Source organism: Peromyscus eremicus, chromosome 9 (assembly GCF_949786415.1).
Source record: "Peromyscus eremicus chromosome 9, PerEre_H2_v1, whole genome shotgun sequence".
Taxonomy (NCBI): domain Eukaryota; kingdom Metazoa; phylum Chordata; class Mammalia; order Rodentia; family Cricetidae; genus Peromyscus; species Peromyscus eremicus.
Genome location: NC_081425.1, coordinates 6,169,419 through 6,197,365, shown reverse-complemented (window position 1 = coordinate 6,197,365; position 27,947 = coordinate 6,169,419). Strand labels below are relative to the sequence as shown.

Sequence of the window (27,947 nt, the reverse complement as noted above, 5' to 3'; positions counted from 1 at the left end):
ACTGGGCCTGAGAGATGGTTTGTGGGAAAAGTGGATGTTTCTAAGCCTGACAACCTGAGTTCAATCCCTGGGACCCAAAGATGGAGGAAGAGCATAGACTCCCAAAACTTGTCCTCTAACCTCCAAACACGTGTGTGTGTGTGTGTGTGTGTGTGTGTGTGTGTGTGTGAGAGAGAGAGAGAGAGAGAGAGAGAGAGAGAGAGAGAGAGAGAGAGAGAGAGAGAGAGAGAGAGAGTATTTCACAAATGCAATTTTACTGTTTATTCTACGGTTATATGTTTACCAAAGTATCGCCCCTAAGCAGGCGGATGGTCACCAACCATAACAACACTACAAACGTTTTAATATTGTAAAATTAGTTCCTCACACATTCCTTCTCCCCAAATGCTGCTTTTGAAGCTTTGAAGAGACCTGCGAGTAATAAATCCTTAGGTAGCCCTCCTTCTGCCACGAAAAGGGGGAAAATGTACTTAAGGTCATGTGTTTGAAGTAATGGGCATTGTACCATGTACCGAACATCCCAGAAGCACCAATTCTTAACTTTTCCATGAAAAAGAACAAGGGCATGAAGAAAAGGGGGCAGCATAAGTTGTCCACTGCGGGGGATATGGTCATTATCAAGTTCCTACTCCAAATCTTGTATCTCCCTACTCATTTAGGTGGAAAGATAAGCGTATCCAGGAACAGCTGTAGGTCACCATCTGTACCCTCCAGGAGATGGGACACAGCAAATGACTCTGTTCATTACTAATGGGTCCCTGAGGGAGTGCAAAGGAGATAGGGCCATAAAAACAGCCAAGACGGCGCTTCCTCAGAGCTGGGCGCAGACAGAGAATCTCTGAAACCATTCCCTTTGCTCTGAAAAGGGATGAAGCAACATTATCACAGTGATGATCCGGCTACACTGCCGTTTCCTTCACTGGAACTGAGAACCAGAGTCTCGACCTTGTCGTCTGAAGTGATGTAAACCAACTGTAAAAGGCCAAACACCGCAGGAGTCCGCTTAAATGAGGTGTTCACAGTGGTCCAGTTCATAGAGCTCGAAATTAGGACGGGGGTTGCTGGGGACCGGGAGGGAATGGAAATGATAGGACGGGGGTTGCTGGGGACCGGGAGGGAATGGAAATGACTGGCGGTTGGTATTTAATGGCTACAGAGATTTGATTTTGCAAGACGAAGGGGATGCCAGATACTGCGGCAGTGATGGCTACAGAGTAAGGGGAGTGAGTGTAAGTGGTATGGGCGACTGTGTTTGAAATGATCCATTTCACACTTGGTGTACTGTACCCTGACTTTTAAATTCTGTAGTTCAAATGTTCTGCAAACAAACCAATTACCTGTGAAGCCCTAAGAGGAAACCACCACTCACCATCAACCCTAAACCTAGAAAGGGATCTCAAGAACCTGAGAGAGGGTGGAAATTCATTTCAGATCAGTGAAGCAATTTTACTATCACGAGATTTCTAACATCATTCACTGTGACTTCAACATGTGCACAGATAAAATAATGCAGAGTTGTGCTGTCCCCTTTAAAAAGGCCACATCTGTCCCCACACCACCCCCAACTATTGTGCCAGCCATCATCCTCTACAACAAGATGCCCCAAATGGTCGCTGGCACACAAGTTCAATATACAGATTTATGAGACTTTTCTTGGACTATTAGGAGGACAGAGATGGGTCCCGGGGCTGTTTTATTAAGCATACATGTGACTCAAGACGAAACCTGTGGGCCCTCTTCTAACACGTCGTCCCCCTCTGTCTGCTCACCAGGAAGATAAGAACATGCTTGACAGGTCATGCCGTCACACCCTGCACTGTACACACAGCACTTCCAGCTCGGCAGCTGATAAACACCCAGGCTGTCAAACGCACACTGTGCCAGCCACACCTCCGGCTCCGCCATAAACAGCAACAAAGCACGACGGTTATGAGGCCAATATTTTCAGATAACAGAAAACAGGCAGTGTGCAAGGCTGATCCCTGAGACAAAGGACTTGTGTTCAGCATCCCACAATGCACAGGGCAGTGCCGCCCTAGCAAAGAACATTAACTATGATTAGAGACTGACATGTTCAGTGTGTGGACTCCAGCAAGTGGCACTTCTCTGGAGGTTCTGCAAAGTGCAGAAGTCACCTAGCTCAAGGAAGAAGGTCACCAGGAGAGGTAACGGGGGTGGGAGGGGGGGGGTCATCTTGTCCCCGGGACCCTCCTCCCCTCTATCTGCTTCCTATCTATCATTCAGTGCACAGCTCTGCTCTACCACACAACTCCACCACTATGGTGTTCACAACAGACACAAAACAGAGATGGATGGCTATGGACCAAACCTCTGAAACTCATAAGCCAAAATAAACTGTCAACCTGTTCCTGCCAGTCAGTCATCCCACACCACAACGGCGAAGCTCATGCAGACAGTGCTGAGGTAAAGGGACTCTCCCTAAAACAAACTAACCTTGTCCCAGAAAAACAAAAGTCAAGCCTCTCAAGATCCTCGAGGACATAGGGCTGGAGAGCCGAGTCCTCTCGAGTTACAGACGGTGATAGCACACCATGGGATTTCCAAAGCTCTGCCACAGGGAACCACAGAATGGAGCACTGAGTTCAAAGCGCTCCGCCGGCAAGGAAGGCGCCCCGCCAGGGCGAGGGTGCAATGCTCTTCAGAAGGGAGGGTAGAGATGCAGGGCCACGGTGTACGACACAGTTGATTTCAAAGTCTCAAACACACGGGAAATAGGAAGAGGAAATTAATAGCAAGAGAGTGGCCTTTAAAACGAAAATCAGTGCCACCCCCAATTAAGCAAATTCAAGTTTGTCAAACACTGAATCTTAAAATATTTAAAGAAATTAGAATAAATAAAGGATTAAGGAAAAATATGTTCAGAGTTAAAGGGAAGTATGACTGTAGACAGAGATTTTCAACAAAGTGCAAAGGAAAGAAACAGCCCCGTGGGTACTCTAGAAAAGAATATTAAGGTGATTTTTGAAAATTACTGGGTGTTCTTGGCAGAAATTTTGAAGTAACAGAGACAATAAGATGGGTGGGATATGACTGATACAATGTCATGTGGTCCAACTGTGAACTAGGAGTCTGAGGAAGAAGAGTGTTAAGAATGAGTCAAAAAAGAAAAATTTTAAAGATCCAGTCGTCAGGGACAAAGGGAGGTGCAGTTCAATGGTATACGTACATGGAAGGTCTAATGAAATCCACTGCTTCATATACTAAGTAAAAATTGATTTCACGAGCCTGGAATATTAAAACAAAGTACCACCAGTCAATATTTTCTGATTTCTGTAAGTAAGTGAAAGATCCAAGAAGGTTATCAAACACACACACCCCACACACAAGCAGGATTGTTACCCGTCTCTGAAAGAAAATCAGCAGAAAAGGACTTGTTAAAATCCCAGCCAGAGCAATCAGGAACGCTGGCTACAGAGACACATACAATGACTGATCACAACGGCCAGCAGAAACAAGGGGTCGGGGCAGCGAAGAGAGCATTCCCTAAGCACAGAGGTGGGACCACAGACTGCCCAACACCCAGACGCCCCACCCCGCCCACAGACTGAGATCACTGGCTGACTTCCCTAGCAGGAGCCGTGGAAGGAAGCCTTCCTGTGGGAAATGGAGTACACTAATGAAGGCTTGATGCTACAAGCAGCAGTAGGAATGCTGAAAATTGCTTTTAAGTGGGTAAGTGAAAAACTATGGGCTTTTTATTTGTTCGTTCACTCAGTGGAGATGCAAACACCCAAGAAGCTCCAAGAAATCTGCAATACTGCCAGTCACTGGTAAAGTAAAAATTTACAACTGAGATTCTACCTTAGTTTTATCGCTGAATATAGACTAAATACCACAAAATCATTTGGTAATTTCTTCTAAAGCAAAGCACACTACTATTCCACTCTGAGGTGTCAGTGTAAAAGAAATGGTATCTTCCAGACCATTGATGGCAGCTTTACTTCTTCTTTTGTTTTGGTTTTTGTTCTTGTTTTTTTTCAAAACAAGGTTTCTCTATGTAACCCTGGCTGTCCTGGAACCCACACTCTGCAGACCAGGCTGGCCTCGAACTCAGAGATTCGCCTGCCTCTGCCTCCTGAGGACTGGGAAGCAGTTTTACTTCTAACAGCCAAAGCCTGGAAGCAAACAGGAAGTCCAGCAGCATTGCATAAATAAACTATGGTGTTTTCAGATGATGGAATCATACAATCAGCAGGGGGAAAAATCCACCAACCAGGTACAGTGTCTCATGCCTGTAACCTCAGCACTTAGCACTTGGGAATCAGAGACAGGAGGGTCACCTTGGGTTGGAGGCTATCATGGGCTACAAAGTGATATCTTTTCTCACAAAAATAAATCAATAAATCAATAACAATCAACATAGACAACTTCTTGGGAAAAAAAAAAAAACCTCAAAAGCATTCTGCAGAGTGGAGAGTCCAAAGGTCCACAGCATGAATCGATCTACTCCATGGCAGCAGAGGCAAATGAATCTAAGATGAGAGAAATCTGATCAAACTTGATCAATGGTGATCTTGAGCTGGATGAGAAGGCAAGACTGACAGGAAAGAGACAGAAAGGAACATTCTAAGCAAGAGAAGTTATCAAGACCTCGATGATAGGAAGTAGCGTTTATGTAAATGTCAAAACTCAGACACCTAAGATACATACAATCTTATGTAAGCAGTCCTTACTCTTCACTTGACTCTTAAGTAGTCAAATGAAAAAGAACTTCATTCATATGAAAACAGAAGACTTTCAATATTAAGTGGTATTTCATATTTCCAAAACTTAGGAATATTGTTGGGAGGTATACTAAATTTTGGTGAAAATGTACAATAATTTTTATGGAAATTTTTGGCAAAAAAACAGTATTTCCTTTGAAGCTAGTAATTAGTAAAATATTAATATAGTCTACCTTCAGGGGTGCTACAACCCATTGTCACTATGAGGTCAGCACCCAAGAAGTGGTACAGCACACTGCTATAGTCAACTGTCAACATATCATTTAAAGTCAACATATCAAATGATAAGGCCCAAATCCATCTGAAGATAAGTTTTGGTGTATATACCTCAAAACAGGAGACATGCCCTTGTGGAATATTCCTTCACACCATGTGAATATATGTCACTGTGACTGGTTTCATAAAGAAGCTGACTGGACAATAGCTGGACAGGATAAGGTTAGGTAGAAAAACCAGACTAAGGACACTGGGAAGAAGGGTGGAATCAGAGGAGTCGCCAGACAGACACGGAGAGGAGACAGGAGGTGCAAGATGAAAGAGAGGTAATGCCACGTGGCAGGATGTAGATTAATATAAATGAGTTAATTTAAGTTGTAAGAGTTAGCTAGTAACAAGCCTGAGCTATTGGCTGAGCATTTATAATCAATATTAAGTCTCTGTGCATTTATTTTGGAGCTGGCCAGCCAACAAAAACTCTGCCTACACATCCTGTCAGTGAAAGTTAGACCATGATAACAGGGGTCTTTCACCCAGTGTCTAGAATGCGCATGTAATCCTCTGACGGACTATCATGGAGCCTGTGAGACTGTAAAGGGTATATCAATACAGTGACAAAGCTACATATGGGCGGTAAGGAGAGTAATTTAGTAACTGTATAAAATGTAAGTGGATGGACAGAGATGGGAAGAAAAACTGTACAAATAATTTTAAGATGATATTGTTGGGCATTTCTTCACAACTTTCTAGAAGTACAATATGAAGACAGCAGTGCTGAAGGAAGCCCAAGGTTGCAACAATGATTGACATGAGTCTGTGCTCCTGTGTGCGTCTGTGCACATATGTGCACACACATGAAGGGCAGCAATCAGGCCACGCTGACTGTCTTCCTCTATCACTCTTCACCTTATTTTTTGAGACAAAGTCTCTCAGTGAAACTGGAGCTCACTGATTCAACAAGCGCCAGGGACCCTCCTCTCTCTGATCCTCGCAGCCCTAGGGTTTCCTACCTCATGTCACTATGCCTGGATTATATCATGGTCCTAGAGATCCAAATCCAGGTGCTCACGATTGTGGAGCAAAAATGTAAGCAATGGGGGCCATCCTCCTAGCCCTTCATTTGTTAGCTTATTATACATTTAGTCTGCATGTTACTTCATCAGACTACCTGCATTAGATGAAATAAGATGTTTTCTCACGGTAATCCACAATGCTCTTCTCTGAAGGACATCAAGAGCTGTTCCTGAGAACTAGATACCTCATCAAATGAGTACCATGATGAATGTGACTGACTCAATGAAGGGCCCTTGAGAGACTCCGGACGCAACTCCTATTTGAATTCTTCTCATTCCCAAGATCATTATCTCCACATGGACCCGACACCATAGGCAGAAAGCTATCAACAGATGAAGCCGTATCCTGATCATTTAGTTCCTTACTCAACAGGCAATGGCTGCCATTTGTCAACTAAATGCATACCCTGCACCCCCTACTTCATCAACTCCACCCCTACGCATGCACCCCACTCCCCTCACCACCACTACCTACCTTAAGCTTATTATCGGGGTTCTCCATCAGCTGGAACTGATGTGATGCTGTCTTTACATTTCTTCTCTGTCCTTCCATCTTAACAGTGTTCAGAACATTCTCTACTCGGATCCTGATACTCACTCCCTCCAACATCAGGATTATTCCATAAGCCATAGTCTATCTGCTTGCACGCCACTTTGCACCTTTGCCAATGTCTACCTAATTATTCGTCTTCAAACCTCCCATGACTGAGTGCCAATTACAAAGGTGTTCCCAGGAATGTGGGAACATCACCTGCATGTCACACTCCATACTGACTGCCCTACACAGACAGACTCAAGGACCCTTACCACAGACACAGAAGGTGGGAACTAATACCACTTTTGTTTTACAAATGAGGACACTGAGGCTCAGAGCCTGAGGAAAACAACTAGGAAGTGGACAACTGAGCTTCATATACCAGCTCTCCAAACAGAGCCTCCGATGTGCGTCTGTGAGTCCCACACAGAGCCTGGCGATAATGTGGTTATTCTACACCAAGTGCTTTACTAGAGTTACTTTATTCTAGGGACAGGACACCCCCAGGAAGCAGGTCTCTTTTATGCCAACTTAAAGATCAGGAAATGGAGACTATGAGAAATTAACATACTTCCCTATCTAAAATTTTACAGCTTGGAAAAGGGCAAAATGGAGACTGAAATACAGTCTGATAGCTCTCGAAGCCCCAGGATTACAATCTCCATCCCATTTGACCTGCCACGGTGTCTCTGATTGGTACCCAGGTACCTGATCCAATCCTAGACACTCCTCCATGGGAGAACCAGCCCATCTGAGACACTCCTTCCAGGATGATGAAAAGGATTCCTCACCTTGCTAACTTGTGTTTCCAACTACAGAAATTAGCTCTTTCTTAGTAAGTGAGAAGACTGACAGTTTGCCCTTTGAGGTATGTGCCTGCAGTCCCTCGGCATCCTCTACCGCTGAGGAGGACATACATGTAAGTCACAGGCTACCACCACCTACTGGGAAGTTAGGATGAGTGTGCATGCAAGGCTTACTAGATTATCTGGGTGACTCAAACCCCGCTCCCCGCCCCCCTTAAGAACCCTTTAACAATTAAATGAGAACATCTGCAGGTAGAAGCCACCATCAGAGTGGAGTTAAAGATTTCCCCCACACAAATCCAATATGCAGCACAATTTAGGAACCACTGAACTACATGCAGGACTCTCTCCCAGGTCACACTGCACCTCACAGGGCCACTGAGTTACCTGACGCAGCATGCAGCTGCCGTTCATGTCCTAAGATGCTGAAGCAGTAATCTCCACTTGAGAAAAGGCTCCTCGCCTTTCTAACTTGTGTTCCCAAATACAGAAATTAGCTCCTTCTTAATAAGTGAGAAGACAGTTTGCCCTTTGATGGGATTAAGAGCCCATAAAACTCCCAGGTCAGATGAAAGTTCATGTTAGAAATAAAACAATAAATGATTTAGAAGAAAAATATGAAACTAGCACAACAGTGTTCAAAGTACTACTAGTTCATTCTGTCAAATGTTAAGATAATACCATGAGGACAGAAAGTCTTGCCAAAGTATCACTTTCTATAAACACCACCCAGTTCATTTTGACGTAACCATCAGGGTCCTCCCTACTAAACTTCAGAAAGAAGCCCTAAGTGCAGACCAACAGACAAAATATCAGGCCAAGTCTCATGACACTCCTAGCTTTGGGAAGGCCAAAGTATTCGAAGACTGGTGGTTCCGTATTGTTGTCTAAATATAAGACAGCATAGTACACACTGAACTATAATTAGTTTAAAATAAAAACAGAATCAACTTTGATCTGAGAATCATGGCTATAACATGCCAGACAGTGCCAAACTTTCAACCAGTCACCCTTCCCCAATCCCTGTGCAGGCCCACTACCTCAGCCAATCACCTTTCCCCAATCCCCCTGAGCAGGCCCACTACCTCAGCCAATCGCCTTTCCCCAGTCCACTGACCAAGCCCACTACCACGTTTTCCATCTGCACATCAACACACTCCACAACCACCTGAGCGTGGCTTGGCATTCAGAGCAAACCAGCCATCTCAGTCCCAAAAGGGAACTGGCCCTGGTTCTTTAAACTGGACACAAAGTCAGGAAAGCCACTGTAGCTTAGGCCAGAAATGTGAGGGGAGAAACGCTCTGTGCCTTGTGTATTTTATAATGACGAGCAGAATGGCAAGGCCCTCCTCAGTGTTGACACCATCATCCTGAGTGTCCACAGTGCGAAATCCTATAAAGACCCTGAGCCAAGATCTTAGACACAGAAGGCCCTGTGGATGGAGGGCCCTAGCTGTCTTCAGCTGCTTCTCACCTTGACTAGAACAGCTATCTTCATCCAACATGGCCCTCTCTCACACTGAAGCCAAAGAACAAATCCCATGAGACCTGAAGCTGGGTAAGTCATCTTTTTCTGCACCCCAGCCAACTATTAAAGAAAGGACATTGGTCTCTTGATAGAGGTGACAGCAACTCCCCTGGGAATGTGGCTAGCAACTCAAGATAACTTTCCAAAGTGAGTGAGTGGAGTGTTCCAACACTAGTATAACTTCATTAAAGCCGTGAAGGTAAATAAATGACAAGTCATCTCAGTACATGTGTATGTGTGCAGTGCATAGGCACACACATGGAGACCAGAGAAGGTGACTCCAGATTCGTCATGAATTGTTCCCCACTTTATTTACTAAGGCATGGTCTTTCAATAAATCCAAAGGTTACCAATTTGATTAGTCTAACTAGGAAACTTGCCCAGGTCTCCTGTCTCCATCTCCTAAGTGCTAAGATTACAGACAGGCCAGGCTTCCACGCCACCTGGCCTTGATCTGGGGTCTTAGGATCTAAATTCTGATCCTCATGCTTGCATAAAGTACTTTATCCACCAAGCCATTTTTATATAAGCTCCATCCCATGAGGTCATTCAGGACCACACTACAGTGATGAGCACAATGCCCACTCCATTTATACCACCCAAACTGATTTCTCCTAGGACCAAGGGTTGGGCAGTGAGGCCTGGACATGGCTTTCAAGATCCATACCACAGACTAGCTTCAGCCCCACAGAAGCAGTCCTCACGAGTACAGCATCTTACGGCTTCACCTCAGCTCGCTTCCTGCACAAGGTAGGCAAGAGGAAATTCATCTTTCCCACATTCCTAGAGTTTCAGGCCAAGTCTTTGGTTTGATCCCAGCAACTCTGGACTTCATAGAAATACTTCCAGAATAACCATGCCAACAAATTAGTACCTTTGGGAGATGTTTACTTACAGTCAGGTAAGCAGAACTACCAAGCTGGATCAGATTTCCCAAAGGCCAGTTCCAAAGTGTTGACAGAGGAAATAGGAAGAAAAACAGGTGAACTCACCTGAGCGAGAGCTCTGATTACCTGAGCTGGCACCTCACACCTGATTCGTGTGATTATGTTGTCCACAGTACAGTGGTAATGAAAATTCCTAAGTACTTAGGGAACTAAGCAGCATCTAGGAAGATTAAAATCTAGACAATTGATAGAGAAATTTCAATATTCTCCTGCGTAACAGTAGAGTATGCCACAGACGTGATGATGATGATGATGATGATGATGACGACCCCTTGATCAGACCCCACAGATATTACTACCATTTCCACATCACAGACAAAGAAATCACTGTGTTTGCTAGAGTCTAAAATAGATCCTAGGAGGCCAGGCCTCCACAAACCACATAACTCCGAGATCAATAAAACTGCTCAAGGGAAGACATGCGGGGGATACTTTGTATTTGCTGGGAAAAAAATCCATGGGAGTTCTAATAAACCAAAAAAAAGGGTAAATGACGGTGCAATTTCAATCATTTGATGTTATCTCCAAATGGCAACTCAACCAAAACAAACAAACAAACAAATAAATAAGGAAGGCAGCTGGAGAAACAGCTCGCGAGTGAGAACACCTGCTTCTCCTGCAGAGGGTCTGGGTCTTTAGTCCTTAGGAACCATGTATACTGGGGGTGTGTGTGTGTGTGTGTGTGTGTGTAGATGCATGCAGGGAAAACACATAAAATAAATCTTTTTTTAAAACAGGGGAGCAAGAGAGCACGGTCGATTGGTGCGTGGTGTTAAGAGAGTTCTCCAGACCCTGACACCCGCCCTTCTGGTGGCCGCCGCTTCCTAATGACACCCTTTATAACTGTTACAATCAGAGTAGAGCATATCATACCCGGTCTCATCCGATTTCAGTAGAAGTATGACAAAACACATTTTAAAAAATCAGAACAACCAGCAACATGGGAACTAAAGTTTTCACCAAAATCACTTTTTTAAAGTTTAAAATAAATGTGTTATACCAAGACACACAACTAATGTGCCCTGTATTTAGTATTGGTCTGACTTCTATTTTCCTTTACCTTGACAAAACTGGACTGTAATTAAACAGTTGGTGTAAACATATCACTTCCTTTCTCAGAGACTCTTTCTCCTAGATTCAATGCTGAAAACCCTGATTCCCTGACAACTCTGATGTCAGTGAAGACGTTAGTGAAAAAAAAAACAACAAAAAAGATTTCATAAATACAGCTGTGAGACTTAGCTATGAAAACACTGAAAATCAATTCTGCGTTTATTTTTTACCTGGAGTCACTATAAATCCAACAGCTTGCCCGGTATTCTAAGTGGCCACCACCTGATAGCAAGAGGAAACCTCCATGCTCTATTGGGAAAGTTTGCAGAATAAATAATAATAATAATAACTTGTATAGCCCAATCCAAACAGCAAGCTTCTCTAGTGCGGCTTAAATCATTTGTTTTTATGACCGGGTCTAGTCAGATAGTCTGAGAGGGCCTTGAACTTGTGACCTTCCCGCTTGGGCTTCCTTGGCACCAAGAGTACAGGCATGTGGCACAACACCCAGTTTATTTACATAATTCTAGGGTACAGGAAACTTTCCCAAAATGCTGTCTGAGGCTTCAGGCGAAGCCCATGTTTGGGGAAGCCAGTTTCACTTACCTTCCGGTAAATCATGTGGCACATGGCTACTCTCAGCTTCATCCCGGCACACTGCACGTGGTAGAAGTACAAGTGATGCAATATGGCCAGGAAGAGCGTGCACACCGACAGCACCGCGGTGTAGCCGTAAGCTGTGTGCAGAGCCACTGAGTCGTCGGGGTCATACTTCTCAAAATACTCAATAATCTTCCCCAAAAATATGGGCTGAACTACTCTGGTGCTTTCCTGAAAGAAAAGAAAGAAAAAAAGCATTCATTAGAAGTATGAACCACACCAATTTTTCTCCACACAAGCTTTACTTCTGTATGTCCCTCACCCCTGACCTGAGGGAAAGAAAACCGCTTTCACCATTATTACAGCAAACGCGTATTCGAACCTGAACTCAAAATCACAAGCTAAAGACAGTAACACATTAGTGCACTGTGACTGGTCCAGGCGATGCTAGAATCAGCTCTAAAAAACATCTGGCAGGCTGCCACATAAATCCTGGCTGAAAATGAATAAGGAAAAGAAAATAATGGCCAAAGAGGAAAAGAGCTAGTAATTTGCTTAAATACAGACATGCAAGCTCTTGATCCACCCTGCTTCCCATGACCTCTCAACATCCCACCCAGCCTAACAGGAAGTGAAGGTATGGTCCATTCACAAGAGGCACACTCATGCCACCTCCTCCTCCTGTTCCAGCCTTATCAGCTAAGACATGTTGTGAAAACACAGGACAAAAAAAAAGAATGCTCCAACCTTCCTAAGCTCAGGCTCTGCATGTCAGTGCATCCCAGACCTTCTGCTGGACTTGTTGAAAAGGTTTAGGGCTTGCAAGGTCCCCAGGGAGACAGGTATAATATGTCTCTATCCCCTAGACACTGAGGTGTGCTCAGAGTTCCTGCTACCTTCACTGAGGCAGCCTAGAGTCAAAAATTAAACAGGACACAAATGGTAGGCTAAAAACTAATAGCATGAGTGGCTTTCTCCCACTTATAGCACTCGGCACTGATTATAGACCAAGATTAATAACCATCCATGTTCTAAGACAAAAATCAAAATTCTGTACCAAGGGGGTGAAAGGCTCTGAAGAAAGTCATTTTCTGTCCAGCGTGGAAGAACTTGAACCCTCAGTACACAAGGTAGTTTCCTGACTCATGGGCCACTCACTCCCCTTAGCCCACTTCCTCCTGCAAATCTTCACAGACCGCTCCCCGTGAAAGAAAACCAACACTCACTGCAAATCAAAGTCACCAAAAGTAAACACATAGGCCCATGCCACTTCCTCCTCCTCAAGCACGAAAAGACAGGGTGGAAATCTTACTTTGAACAGCTTTTCTTTCAAACAACAGAGACATACAGCCACCCATGTGAAGTGAGGACTCTAACCCATACAGAACGGGGGAAAAGGAGAGCAATAGAAACAGAAAGCTAAAACGTCTCCCCAACCAACTGGTCCCCACTGACTGCATTTACAGGAGATGCCTCTGTCCCTCAAATGAGCCATGACATCAAATCTCACGCTCTGAACACACACACACACACATACACACACACACACACACACACACACACACACACACACACAAAACCATATTGCCTTCCACAAGTCATGGACGTTCTGTACGTTACACAGAAGGACGCACTACCCAATAAAAGCATTACAATCAAGGTCATCAGACTCCAGGGACTCCGAGGATCCTTGTCTCTTCCATCCCCAAACACATCTTTCAAGAAGCTCAGAGAATTAATTCAAGAGCACTCGACACCATGATCACAATGGCTGTGTAGCATTTCCTAAGATGAAACCTAGGTGCTTATCCTGAGAATCAAGGAGGCCATGTCGTTCATATTGGGAACCCAGGCCTAGGATAAGCCAGGACAGCTCAGGAGCCCAGGGGGAAAACTCTACCATCCCTGACACCCTAAGTGAAGTCACAGAGTTATTGTCGCCTCCTCACAATTCTCTTGACAGGCTCACAGAGAGTGAGCGTGACAGAGAAAACAAGGAAAGACTTGGCAAACACAATGGAAGAGGTAACCAAGGAAAGGCAGGGCTCCACTGCCAAAGTGTCTGTGTGTTCCAGCTGGGCCTTACATCCAGCAATCCCTGTAAGTATGTGGCTCTTAATGAGTCACAGAGTTTGTGGTCAGTACTTCCCCCCTCCCATGAACCTGCCCTCCTTAGCCCAACCCTCACCTAGGAAGAAACAATGAAACGACTACAAAAACACTTGCCAAATTTTTAGCTGAACACAATTAAGCTTTCTGGGAACGGGGAGGGAAAGGTGAAAATGTAGCCGGGTGTGTATTGACAACACACCTACCATCCCAGAATTCAGAGGAAGGAGAGGGAGAGTTTAGAGCTGGCCTGAACTGCACAGAGATCCTGTCTAAAAAAAAAAAAAAAAAAAAAGTCCTACCTTCTTCTTCCATCCATCCTGTGCCCTACCAAAGAAGCTCCCTGCCTCTGTTCCCTCCAAAATTCTCAACCCAAATCTCATGGACTATTAGAGTGCAAGACGGCCCCTCAAGGCCCCAACACCCCAAGTTCTGCCAGATGGCATCCAACCTTTTGGCTTGGTCCAGATTGTCATTTACAAAGTTCAGTTAGAGTTTCTCAGTCCTCCCACCCCCAGAAAAAAGGAAAAAAAAATCACACATACAAAAATCGAATGTTTAAATAAGTTTACAATCCTGTGTTGGGGCTCAAGCACGGCTGTGAGTCGTAGTGGTATCAGGCCCGGAGCTGGACACCCCGTGCCCGAGCCTCTAAGCCGTGGAAGGCAGCTGTTTCTCCGTGGAGATTTGGTTCTGGGCCTCCACAAGTCTGGCACTTGGGCACACCACTCAGCTTTGCAGAGTCACTTACTACAGAGCTTGATGGGACATTGTCCCCACTGGGCCTGGGGCCTCTTTCATGCTCCCTTGGGACCTGAGACACTTCCTGTCGGATTTCGCAGTCCCTGATCTGAGTGATGGAGACAAAACATAGAAAGCTGAGAAAGAAAACCATGCTGGAGTGAAACCCACAAGCAGCCATGGATGAGCTGTGGGGAAAGCAGTGGGCAGTGGACTTGAGAAAGGAGGAACAGGAGACAAGGGCTAAGTGGAGAGAGGATGAGGAACACAGCGGATCTGAGGACTGCATCACTACCCAGATCTCAGAGATGCATGGATTGGGATCTTCCACCCTGACTACACCCTGAGACCACAAGGGAGGTGCAAGTGTTCATGGATGTGCATAATCCACTGATGCCCAGACCCAGACTGCACAGATGAAGTGTGTGGGGCCTGAGCTCCCCTAACAAAGAGACTCCTGAAGGCAGAAACCAGTCCCACGTGAACATCATTACTGTTTGCCCTGCCTCATCCCTGTGTCTGAGTCGTAGGGCGTGTTGGAGACACTGTGTGGAAATTGCCAGACCTTGGTTTCGATCAGAAATGCTTCCACACAGCGTGCATCAGAACAAGAGTACACAAGAACCCAGAACCTAGACGTTTCAAGGCCACAAAACAAAAGCACTCCAGCTCAACACAGCAGGGAAAGTCAGTGTGCTCACCAAAGGGAAAGATGATTCATAACTGACTTTTAAAGTGACCTCCAGCCATCAAGACGGCTCACCGGGTAACAGTGTGGCCACGCAAGCATGCTGACCTGAGTGTGATCCTGGAACCTGTGGTGGAAGGAGAGAACGGACCCCCCAAAACTGTTCTTTGACCTACACACACACACACACACACACACACACACACACACACACACACACACACTGATAAATACTTAAAAGGACTTAACTAAAATACAATCACCTCTTACAGGAGCGTGGGAACACAGCGGAGAGGACAACAGCGGCCTTCTTTACAGATCATCTCTTTTCCGGGCCAATGAAAAGCTCATCAGCCCCGGTGGGGAATGTTAAAGGAGCACTCACAGCTTAAAAACTAATTTTAGAAGAAAAGAAGTAAGAAGTTCTCTTGGTTTTTCCATGCATCCTACCCCAGAGCAGACGTAGCCACTGTGGGACGATTGCAGCTAACAAACGAAGCAGGCAAGTAACCGCCACGTCACCATGTGGCAGACACCCCCTTAGCCACGAGCACCTCCTAACATGTGGCAGACACCCCCTTAGCCACGAGCAACTCCTAACATGTGGCAGACATCCCCTTAGCCACGAGCACCTCCTAACATGTGGCAGACACCCCCTTAGCCACGAGCACCTCCTACCACCACACCCGGAAAACAGCAAGCACAGGTCTCTGGTAGTGACGGCCCAGCACTGTGGATGGAGTCGTACTGCACAGTGAGGAGGACTCGGGCACACTTCCACCTCTCATGCCTGGTGCTGGAGACACGTTCAGTGACTCAGGCGGGGAATGCCATGGGGCCAACCCAGACTGGGACCCTCTGCTAAACAAGCAGCTCAGTGTTTTCAACGACAAACATAATGACAGTAAAGGGAGCTGCAGAGTGACAGACAGACAGACAGACAGGGAGACTGACAAAATCCAAAGCCACTGATGTCAACGAGACGCACCTCAGTGGATGACCAGGAAAAACAGTGCTGCAGAACCGGGCTGCCTGTGAGGAGCACACACAGCCTTTGCAGAAGGCCTGAGTTCAAGCTCCGGCACTCAAGCGGGGAGACCCACAGCCACCTCTAACTCCTATGCCCCCCCTGATGTCTGTTGGCACTGTCCTCACGTGTGTGTACACACTCACACTCAGACATACACATGGCACCTCAGAAGCGTCCTGGAGATGACCACCCCACAGTGGGTGTGAGTTGTGATCGCTTTCTTTAGCTCCCGGGGATCAGGGCTGAGTGCTAGAGGAAGAGCCAGGCACGCTCAAAGCTCTGAGGTTCCATCCTCTGCACAAAACGTTAAAAATTTAAGTTAAATTAAAAGGCATGCGCAAACACAATGACTGGTGGCTACGACATCAGCTGTCACAGAACGTCCTTTGAAACCCCACACTTCCAGACGACCACTGCGGAATAAGAGTCTTCACCAGAGTTCTTTAGGAAAGCCGAGCTTCCCTGGAAGTGGCATGAAGAACCCCATTTGAAGACAGTGTTTTAGTTGCTGATCTTCCTTTCCTACCGTTACGAATACAATCCTTTTCCAGAGAAGCAACTGATCCTCTGACTTTTTGAAGAAAATAGTTAAAAGCGTTTTCCCTTGTCTCTCACTGAGGGTCACCACTGTCAACATTGATAAGCTAATGCAGACTGCCCAGGAGCACCAGGACACACACAGCCGACCACACCTGCTTTATTCAAGGCTTGCTCCTCCTGTCCCTGCCTGGGGCATCACCCCATCTGCTCCTCGGCCTCCCAGGATGAGCTGAAGGTGAGGAGCACTTAGAAGAGAGCTGGAAAATGCAAAGGGCCAGGGCACCTCCCAGGGACCAGCCCTGAGTAAAGGCACAGGTGTCACCATGGAAGTGACTGCTGACCTCTGTCTGACCTGGGGTTACCTCAGACGGCAGCCTCCTGTACCCCTCCAGCCTCCACCTGTACCACAGACTATCAAGCAAAAGCCTTGACCATGTTCACAACAGTCCCCATCACCATCTCCAGAGGACCCATTGCCCTCTTCTGGCCTCTGTGGGCACTACATGCATGTGGTGCACATAAATGGGTACACACACACACACACACACACACACACACACACCCATTGCCCTCTTCTGGCCTCTGTGGGCACTACATGCATGTGGTGCACATAAATGGGTACACACACACACACACACACACACACACACACACACAGAAAAAAAATAAAAGTAAACCTTAGAAATAAAAAAGTCTTGGCCAAAGGCCAAGTCAGCAGGTGAGGTTGGCACACTACAGTGGCCCTTCTTGCCAAAGGTCAAGAGAACAAGACTTAGCCGACCCCTGCCCGGCCTTGCCTATGGCAGGCAGCACATGTCAGAGAGAGCACTGAGGATCCCTTGATGTTCCCAGCTTCAGTCTCCCACAGACAAGAAACCTCACACCTCAAAACCCAGGCTTGGAACGGTATGAGGGGGCAGCCTGTGCATATCCCCCCAAAACGTTCTTTACTGTGAAGGCTCCGGATGGGTGGAAACTCCTTTCTATCCCCACGGCATTTCCCTAGAGGTGCACACAGGGGACAGACATGCTGGGAACCCATTGTCCGCTCTGAGCTGGCTTTCACTGGTCTGCAGGAGTGTGTTTCCACAGTCGCTCTCATACTTGTTTCTCCAAACCTTCCAATCAATCCTCCGTCCTCACAAGACAAGGTGGAGCACTACTTAGAAATCATAACGTAAGGCTCTTCCAGCAACTAGCATCACGCTGCCTCTCCCCTGGTGGCGCCCCCATTAACACTCAGGGGAGGCCCTGCTGGTGTGGGTGGGTCACACAGCTTAGGGGTCAACCCAGGTGTTGTGTTCCCAGAGGAGTTCCACGTGCTTTTGAGTCACCAAAGAAATATATCTGTTTTGTACAAAATGCCACACCGAGTTCATCCTTCTACTATATGAAACTCAGAGACCAATGACCAACACAGAGCAGAGATCACAAAGTGAGAAATCCATTCATAAAATCAACTATTAAACGAGCGCTCATCCCATCTGGCTCAGGAACCAGCCGCCAGGATGGGAACCCGCGATGGTTAATAGTAACTCTCAACCCTACAGGACACAGAATTACCCAGGAGATACACTTCTCGGCATGCTTGTGAGGGATTTCTAGCCTTGGTCAAGTGAGCTGGGAAGACCCGCCCTGGACGTGGGTGACAACAATCCATGGACCAGGGTCCTGGGCTGAGTAAGGAGAAGGGCGGAATGCTGGCACTCATCACTCCGCTTCCTGAATGGATGCAGTGTGGCCAACCGCCCCCTGTTCCAGCCCACACGCTCTCCCACCGTGATGGGCCATGTGCTCCCTCAAACTGCAAGCCGCAGCAAGCACTCCCTCTTGTCAGGTACTGGATCACGGCCACAAGTAAAGGAATGCATATAAAACCATAAACATCATTTGAAGGTTATTTCTTCTTGGTGTTTGAGACCGGGTTTCACTGGCCCCGGCTGACCTGAACTCTCTCTCCTTGTTCAAGCTCCCACCTATTTGAGTAACAGGCATGAGCCACCACACCCACCGGGACAGGAATTTTGAATCGTAGTGGGATCCTTACTCGCTTCCCCATAAGAAATTATTTCTGACTTTTTCATCAGCATCAATGAGGCAGTCTGTGAAACAAAAGTATCTGCATTGGAATGCATGCTTCTTTTGGCTGGGGGGGGGGGCGGGGGGGTAAATCCCGAAAGTTTTCCTAGCCGAACACAAATGACGCGTAGCTCCCCAGATTTCACTGCATTAGAAGGTCTGCTAGTGATCATAGCAGAGATACAAAATCAATGTGAGCCTTTAACACTGGTCACTATGTCCATCAAGGGAATTAAGCAATCACATCCCGTATTAGACCGTAAACCAACAAGACAGTGACCTAAACACAGTGCAGTGTAGGGGTTCTAGCAGGGAAAGCAGTGCCTTAACAGAGGATCCAGAACGTGGGTGTGCAAGGCAGCCCAACCTCAGATACACGCACGACTCCAGGTACATCTGGACACACTGGGACACGCCGACCAGCCAGTGACAGCCACTTTCTAGTACTGCATATGACTTTCTGGCCCCAGGAGATCCTGTAACTTGGACGGCATCCTAACTGACGCACTCATGTGCCACCCCTGCTCCAAGGCCATCTTGGCACCATCACCCCGGCTAAGGTCAACCAACAGTCACATGGGATGCTAAGGACAAAGTTCATGACCTTTGACCAGCCCCAGCCTAGGTCTGGGCTCATCTCAGAGCGCCTGAAACAGAAACTCAGCTCTGCCGTTTATGTTTTGGGGTGTCCCTGGGCACACATACTGACAACTCAGAACTTGGGGGCTTGCTGATAATAAGAATACCTCCCCCCTCACCAAAGTCCTAAAAGGAATAAAATTAACATCATGTCTAAAGGACTCATACATGGTTCCCGGTAGGCAGTATTGTTCAAGAACTTTCTTTATTACTGAACTGCCAGCATCCAGGTCAGGGGGCTCATAAAGGCCTTGTAACTCCAGCTCTAAGGGATCAGACCTCTTCTTCTGGCCTCGTCAGACATCCCAATACATGTGGCACAAACACACATATACATAAATAAAAATACAAATAATGTTTTTCTCTTAAACACACCACCAAAGGGACAAGCCACACAGTTGAATTTTCAGGATCCTCTGCAGCAAGCCACTGGCAAGCACAGGCACTGTCCCCTAGCAGACAATGATCTCCTGGACGACCCTGAAGGGTCTCACAGCTTTCCACCTTTGGTCAGTCAGTGAACACCACTTGTATCCACTCTGCAATCCCAGGCTACCAGAACTCAACTTAGACCAGCAATCTATTCCACAGCAAGGAGAGAAGCCCAGGGTGAATGGCACAGGAGGTCACCAGAGTTTAAGCTGGACCATAGCCCAGAGCGGGTATAGCTCTCAGTGTCCAGCCACTGGGAACAGGGTGAGTAACTCCTGGGCTCCAGTGAGTCCTGGCCTCTGGGGCACCACAGCTAGCCCAGGCACATGGCACCAAGTCTTATTTACCTGGGAGGGGAAAGTTGACAATACCTTCCCAGGAAAGCATTTATCGGATTTGGCAAGGTGAAGTTAACAATTACTCGTTGGGCACTGGTTATTCTGGGCTCTGATCCAAATGCACTTCCTCCAAACCACAGGACATGTCTCCTCAGGAGTGATCAAAGATGACTCTGTGCATTTACCACACTGACTGAGTACCAGCATTCACAGTGTGCTATAGAACATTGCCAGCTTCCTATGACACTGGATTTTAGACATTTTTAAAAATTTATTTATTTTGTATGTATGTGTGTGTACCTAAGTGTAGTGGATGTGCACTGTATATACGCTGGAGCCCATGGAAGTGAGAAGATGGTGTAGGATCCCTTTGAACTGGACTTAGAAATGGTTGTGAGCTGCCATGTGAGTGCTGGGAACTGAATCCCAGATCTCTGCAAGAGCAGTAAGTGCTCTTCCCTGCTGAGCCGTAGCACTGGATTTTAATTACTTAGAAGAAACAGCAACGTCCATCAGCTTCAATCACTTAAGCATCACCCACTGCAAAGACACAGCTAATGAACTTTGTCATGCTTCTTCCCTGAGCTCAACACACTTTCAAGCTCATCTGGCCTCTTCTCCCTGCTGGTTCCCAATGGATCTCAACAATGATCAACTGGATCTCAACAATGATCAACAGTCAGCATGTCTCCTCCTCGTACACCCACCCAGAAACAGTTGCCGGGATATAACAAATATTTACCTCAATTAATGTAAAAATTCCCAAAAGCAGGTAAGATTTCCAGTAACACTTTATGATTGCCTTGGTTAAGGAAGGCTTCCGTGCATCCTTCTTGGCTCTCAAAACTTCTTTATCCCAATACCTACAAAGAGACAAGAGCTGAGTCAAAACAGCATGCACGGCCATTGCATGAAGCAGGGAGGGGGCAGGACAGATGAGTGTTTATGACAGGGTTATTCTGAGGACTCTGCACAAACACTGGCTAATTGTCCCGAGGGACCCAGAAAGATGTGTGAGGCAGACTTTGCTGCACCAGAAAAAAATGGGCCTCAAGGGGGAACATCTCGGGGAACATGTTACTGCCGAGCTTTGCTGGATTACAGCAACCTTGGCAGCCAGAGAAGACAGGCACCGCGCTGGGGAAACCTCCCCCAGGGACAGATCTCAGGCTTGGAGGGCCTGTGGAGCAGGCTCCCCCCACGTCTACCAACACAGGTTTTCTTTCCCCAGATAACTAAGTCAGGGCAAGCCAGGACAACCTGAGGGGGAGTGCGCCATGTGCAAGGCCTGCTGGGACCCAGGAAGGCCAAACCTCCTCCAAGCCATAAGCCGCACACGCTGGTTTTGCCTTCCCTACCTTCTCTCACTGCTTTGTGCTTACCCTTGCAGCTCCTCTCCAAGGTGCTTTGAGCGGTCTTCGGGAAGCACTGAGAACATGTCATCTTCCTCCAGTCTCCGCTTGTGGCCAGTTTTAAACAAGGGGTTGAGCCAACTGTTAAAGATTGAAAGAGACGACATACTCAGACCTGTACATTTGTGTTTAAGTTGACTCCCACCTCTGTGCATTTTGTCAACCTCCAGATTTTAAAAGTTAAATCTGTACTTATTTGCAACACACACGGACTGTGAGCATCTTCTTGTACTGCAAAATAAGGAGACGCTCAAGGAATGATGAAGATAAGTCAAAGGACAGAAAAGCTAGACAGAGGGGTCCCACTGGATAAATCTGGGAGGGCTTGGGAATCCAAACCCGTAAGACTGGTAGTGAATTATAACCACCGAGCAACGAAAGAATCCAGGGTCCTTGCTCAGATGTAAGAGGGAAAGCTCTTGCACAGACAATACAATACAGTTAGAAAATTACCAGTGGAGACTGGGGGTGTAGTTCAGTAGTAGAACGCTTGCCTAGCACGCACTGGGCCTAAATACAATCCTCAGAACACCCTCTTCCCCACAAAAGGAAAAGAAAATTACCAAGAGGTGCTAAAAACTAATGCATGAAAACACAATGGGAAATGGGGTATCCTAGTTAGCTTTAACTGCCAGCTTGACACACCCTGTAGGGACTTTGAGAAGGGAGCCTCAATTGAAAGATGGCCCAAAGCAGACTGGACTGTGGGCATGTCTATGAGGGGACTATCTTGACTGATAATCCATGTAGGAGGGTCCAGCCCACCGTGAGAAGTGCCATTCCTTGAATGGGTGGTCAGGGCTGTATAAGAAGCTGGCTAAACACGAGCCTATGAGCAAAGCGCCAAGCTGCGTTCCTCCACGGTTTCACCTTCACACTCCTCCTGAGTCCTGCCCTGACTTCCCTCAGCGATGGGCCATGGTGACCTGGAAGTGTAAGCCAAATAAACCCTTTCCTCCTCCAAGTTGTCTTTCCTTTTTTCCCCAGAGCATTTTATCACAGCCATAGAAAGAAAACTAGAACACGGGGTATTAATATAATTTCCAATTATCTTTCTACAAAGTAATTTTTTTTAAGGAGAAGTAACTAAGCAGGACTCCCCCGCTCCAAAAAATCTCATTTAAATATTTTTATTCTTTTTACTAATAAAATCAAAGTAGTATCCACCCAGTAAGAATCATTTAAATAATAACATGCAGAAATAACTCAAGGGTGCGAATGATTTTTTTGATGGTGCAGGATAAAGACATTTCCAAGACCAGACAACAATAACCTCCTGAAGGAGAGAGCATGCTCCTCCTATTGATTGATTGATCACTCTAGAATAGCATAGGCAAAAAAGTTGGGGGGTAGGCGACGCTCCAAGAATATTTTTGACTCTACAGGTCTTCAGGAATGCAATCATAGAGACTGAGCACTAAGCTTTGCCAACTGGGGTCACTTGGTTCCTCCAAGGAATCTCACTCTAGAACCTAGGAGATAAGAGTCTTGTCCAGCCCCAGCACTGGGGACTCAGCCCCCTCCCCTGGCCTCTGTCAAGACCCTCTACTTCTAGGAGCTCAGTTCCTCCATGACCTATCATTATACCTCTAGGTCTCGATCATCTTCCCCTAACATATATACCAATCAGTGAGATTCACCACTAACAGATGTAGAAACCTGCTTGGTCCCTTATTCTAGTTATTCTAAACTCGGCTCCTGGCACTAGAGCTGGCTGGTGGCAGTGCCCTGAGAAGCACTCTCTAGTGAGAAGCCTGAATGTGCTTTAGCTGGAAACCCTCCAGCCTTAGAGTCTAGACATGGCTGCTTTCTGGCTGTATGACTGCTAACCAGCCTGTGCTCTCGGGCCCTCCCCTCTCTCTGTCTCTCCTCTCTCTTCTCCCCTTCCCCCTCAGTCTTGGACAAATGAAGGGACCCCTGGAGATGCTGAATGGATCCACTGGGGTGTGGGGTGGCTATGAACAATACAAAGTTCCAAAAGACAAATGTCTGCCACTATTGTGATCTACCCATGCATCTGAGGGAGCTAGGCACAGTAGCTTCCACATCACGATTGTTTCAGTCCTCCATGCACCCCCACCCACCCACCCACAGGAACAATCTGCCAGCTTTGTGGGTAAGTTTCAGGAGGCGGAGGATATATGTACCTGTCCCTCTTGGGCAATTAAATGTGGGTCCTTCTAGAAAGCTTTGATAAATGAAATTATTGAATCAAGAAAACATCTTTCATCTTGGCTCTCTGGCCACATGGCCTCTTCAATGGGCCCGTTTTAGAGGGGACTGTGTACTCTGGGAAGCCTTCCCCTTGAGAAGCCACTGCTCAGGGTTTCTATAGTAAGGAGTAAGTACTCAGCAGCTCCAGGGTGCAAGGTGTGAAGTCAACTTCCACACAACTGGCTCAGGACACTCCAAAGGCACAGACCTTTGATTGGGAGCTATGACAGCTCCCCAAGACTGTGGCATACACTGCAAGGGCTCCCGGAGATAAACCTGGGGTTCTAGAAAGCTCCAATGCCCTGCCTTGTCCACCCCAGGGATCCTGAATGACACACTGAGAAGGAGAACCAATCAGCTCACCTCTTTCTCACCACCCTCCCCAATTAGTTTTCAGAACACTTGTCACTTTGCCTGCCCTGGCTCAATGTAGGTGGGCTTCCTAGACATGTCTGAGACGCTGCCCACACGCCTGACCCCTTCCTTCCAGGAGAATATCCGGTATTTTCCCGTCAGTACTTCTAAGTGGAATTCATTAGCATTTTTTCAGGCTTAAAAAGACTTGTCATGGTTTGTGGTGGGTTTTGTTTTATTTTGTTTTGAATCAGCAGGGAAAAGACGACGGGAGAAGAAACAGAACAGTTAAGAAAGGGTCGAGGGGTATAGAGAAGTGGCCAAATAACTGCTCAGCATGTGCAGGCCCTGAGTTCAAACCCAGAACCAGCCCCTCAAAGAGAACAAGGAAGGAAGTAGGAAAGTAGCATTGACAAGAGTGTTTGATGAGACCGAGCAGTGAACTGCACTTGTATCATAGATAGGAACAGTATAAAGAAGGATGCTGATGTGGGGTGTCCTTCTGTATGCTGCGAATACATGTTGCTTTTATTGGTTGATGAATAAAGCTGCTTTGGCCTATGGCAAGGCAGAATATAGCTAGGCGGGAAAGCCAAACTAAATACAGGGAGAAAGAAGGGCGGAGTCAAGGAGACGGGAGCCAGCTGCCCAAGAAGCAAGATGCCAGCAGATTGGTAATGCTAGGACCACATGGCAATACACAGATTAACAGAAATGGGTTAAGTTATAAGAGCTAGTTAGTAATAAGCCTGAGTTACCAGCCAAACATTTATAATTAATAGAAGCCTCTGAGTGATTATTTGGAAACAGATGCAGGATGGGGCGGGACATCTATTTGCAGGATGTACTGTTAAATTAAGAAACATGAACTCAAAAGACTCAAAGTTTCGTTTAGAAGATGCCACAAATTGATTCTCCCAGGCTCTCGCACTCCCCAAATCTCAAAAACCCAGGCTGAGACACATTTGCTGTCGGGCAAGCACACTGTGATATGAAACTATCTTGGATCATCTGTGTAATAAATTATATATGGTCACATGTCACATAATGACATTCTGATAAACGATAAACCGATTCTACTATGGTAATCCCTAAGACACTATTAGGCCAAGTGACATGGCTAGCCATCTTCACTTGTGTAAGCACACACAAGGTTAGCAGAGTGACAAAACCACTTGGTGACAGTTTCTCAGAACACGCCTCTGTGGCTAAGCAATGGATGATTAGACATGGAGATCCAGGTCAACTGGTGCCTTCACTCTAATTTATCCCTGCGGGAATCTAGTCAGCAATCCCGGGCCACTGTCAAATGAGCCATTCCTGACTTCTGTGCTCCCAACGGTCCTCCCTCCCTCGCCCACAGCTGTTAGCACAGCCTCAATTCATCCTTGTCTGACTCGGACTATAACTCCTCAGTGCTCACAACCCCTGCTGATAACACACTGCGTGCAGGGAGGGAGGGGGAGCACACAATCAACAGCTTATGAACGGATGAAATCTTGTAGAAGACAGATGGTCAGATCATCTCGAGCAATGGCCCAAAGTGTGACTCATGGGAAAGTCGATCTAACACACCATGCTGAAGTCCAAACACAGGAAGCCATTAGCTCAGAGATAGATAGGAGCCGTCTGGATGAGTTTCCACTCCAGAGGGCAGGAGGGTCTCTGCAACAAAGGTGTTTACCGAAGGGTGTAGATGTTTTATTTAGTGTTGTTTGGCATTCTGTCTCTCCTCACCTGGACTCAAGCACTCAGTGTCCATGAACGTCACATTTACCATTCATACAAGAAACAAAACTCCAACCTCCGAGAGCTGGTAAATAATTCTCTCTTTTCCACTCTCTTTTTCCTCCTTAATGCCCCGAGGGCCGTCTCCGTTTCTTTCCTTCTCCTTCCTGTCTTGCATCTAACTGTGATGGAACTAAAACATTATTTCGTTACTGGACAGCACTGATGTGTGGACCGCTGCATTAGGATTGGGATGGCTATAGACACTTGATAGCTGTTGAATCAATATTGTTCTCTCTCCGGTGAATCAGCTCGATATTTCTTACTTCCTTCAGAAACTAAGCCTAATAAACCCAACAGTTACAATCTACTAAAAAGAAAAGGCTCTCCTCCCTGGAAATAAACATTTGAAAAAGCAGATCTGGTAGCAGAGATGGGCTATGTTACCGACCCTGGTGATGCGGCATCTGTGTTCACACCTGTAAAGGTGAGGAGTGATCAGAGCCACAAGTTAGGTAAGAATCTGCACAGGAAAGAGGGATGAAGACACCTAGGACGCCACACTTGCAGTGCCGCACACTTAAAGGCACATGTCTGAGTCTCCTAAAATTAGTTTCATAGAGGTATGGAATTTAATAAATATGAGGCCAAATTTGGGCTACAGGGAAGCCTGCTCAAAAAGAAAAATGAAAAGCGATTTCTGGGCCAATGAGATGGCTCAGAGGATAAAGCACTTGAAGTCTTAACAACTGCATTTCATCTCCAGAACCCACAAAAGGTGGGAAGAACTGATTTCACAAAGCTGTCCTCTACACACATGCTGTGGCACATGTGTGTGCATGTGTGCATACACACACACATACTCTCACACACACACTCACACACATATACACACACACATGCACACACACACACTGACACAGACACATATTCTCTCTCTCTCATATACACACACTCACACACACTGACACATTCTCTCTCACACACTCACACATGCACACGCACGCACACTCACACACAGATACTCTCTCACACACACACAGACACATACTCTCTCACACACACACTCACACACACTGACACACACACATACTGACACACATATTCTCTCTCACACACACACAAACACACACACAGACAATTCTCTCTCTCATACACACACACACACACACACACACACACACGCTCACTCTCACACACACTGACACTCACACACACTGACACACACACATACACACACACACTGACACACACACACGTTCTCTCTCTCACACACACACACACACACACTCACACACACACACTCACACACAGACACACTCTCTTTCTCTCTCACACATACACACACACATGCATGCACACACACTCACACACACACACACACACATGTGCGCACACTATGATGACCTGAGAGATAACTGACACACTGAACAATGGACGACGGAGACCTCATACCCCCAGCCCACACCTTATCCACCTGGAAACAAGGAAGCAGAAAGGAAGTGAGGTTCAGAATAACCATGAATCGCATCTCTGAAAACTATCTGCAGCTATCATTTGGATCTTAATACCTTAAGAACCTAGTCCCCAGGTGCAGCACCCAGGGCGGAAGCAGAAACTGTGAGGGGAGGAAGTTGGGTCATTGGCAGTGTGCTCTTGTAGGGGGTATCAGAAGTCTAACCCCTTTGTCTCCATCTCACACTCGAGCCATGAATCAATGGGTCTCCTCTCTCTTCTCTGCTAACAGCATGGACTGAGCCGTGACAGACCAGAGCATGGGCACCAATCAGCCACGGAATGAAACCTCCAAAACTGTGATCTGAATTAAGCCCTTGTCTTTGCACGCTGGTTACCTCCAGTCATTTGTTCCAGTAACAGAAACTTACGCAACCCCAAACCCTAACTCCCGACCTTGGCTCCCTTAAATCCTAATGCAACCCTGCAGCCTTCTGCTCCTCACTGATTCCTTGGCTCCTGCGTTTCTGGGGAAGTGTCTGAGGAGGCCTCCACTGCTCTCCACACCCCAGGAGTGGGATTAGCACACGCCTGCAGTTCCGTTTGCGCTCTTCTCCAAAAGGGCTCCAGTGAAGAAAAGGTGCTATTCGAAGTTCGGGTTCCATCTTCACAGAAGCATAACAAA

General features: G+C 46.6%; 1 protein-coding gene across 1 annotated transcript in view; it reads right to left on the bottom strand.

Moving 5' to 3' along the window:
* Abcc4 (ATP binding cassette subfamily C member 4) overlaps positions 1–27,947 on the bottom strand; it is a 224,754-nt gene that overhangs the window by 164,296 nt on the left and 32,511 nt on the right. The window contains exons 2-4 of the mRNA XM_059273212.1: positions 21,482–21,592; positions 20,842–20,962; positions 11,510–11,734 (exon numbers count right to left, since the gene is read on the bottom strand). Of these exons, the coding sequence (XP_059129195.1) occupies positions 11,510–11,734; positions 20,842–20,962; positions 21,482–21,592 (457 nt within the window). The remainder of the gene's footprint in view (positions 1–11,509; positions 11,735–20,841; positions 20,963–21,481; positions 21,593–27,947) is intronic.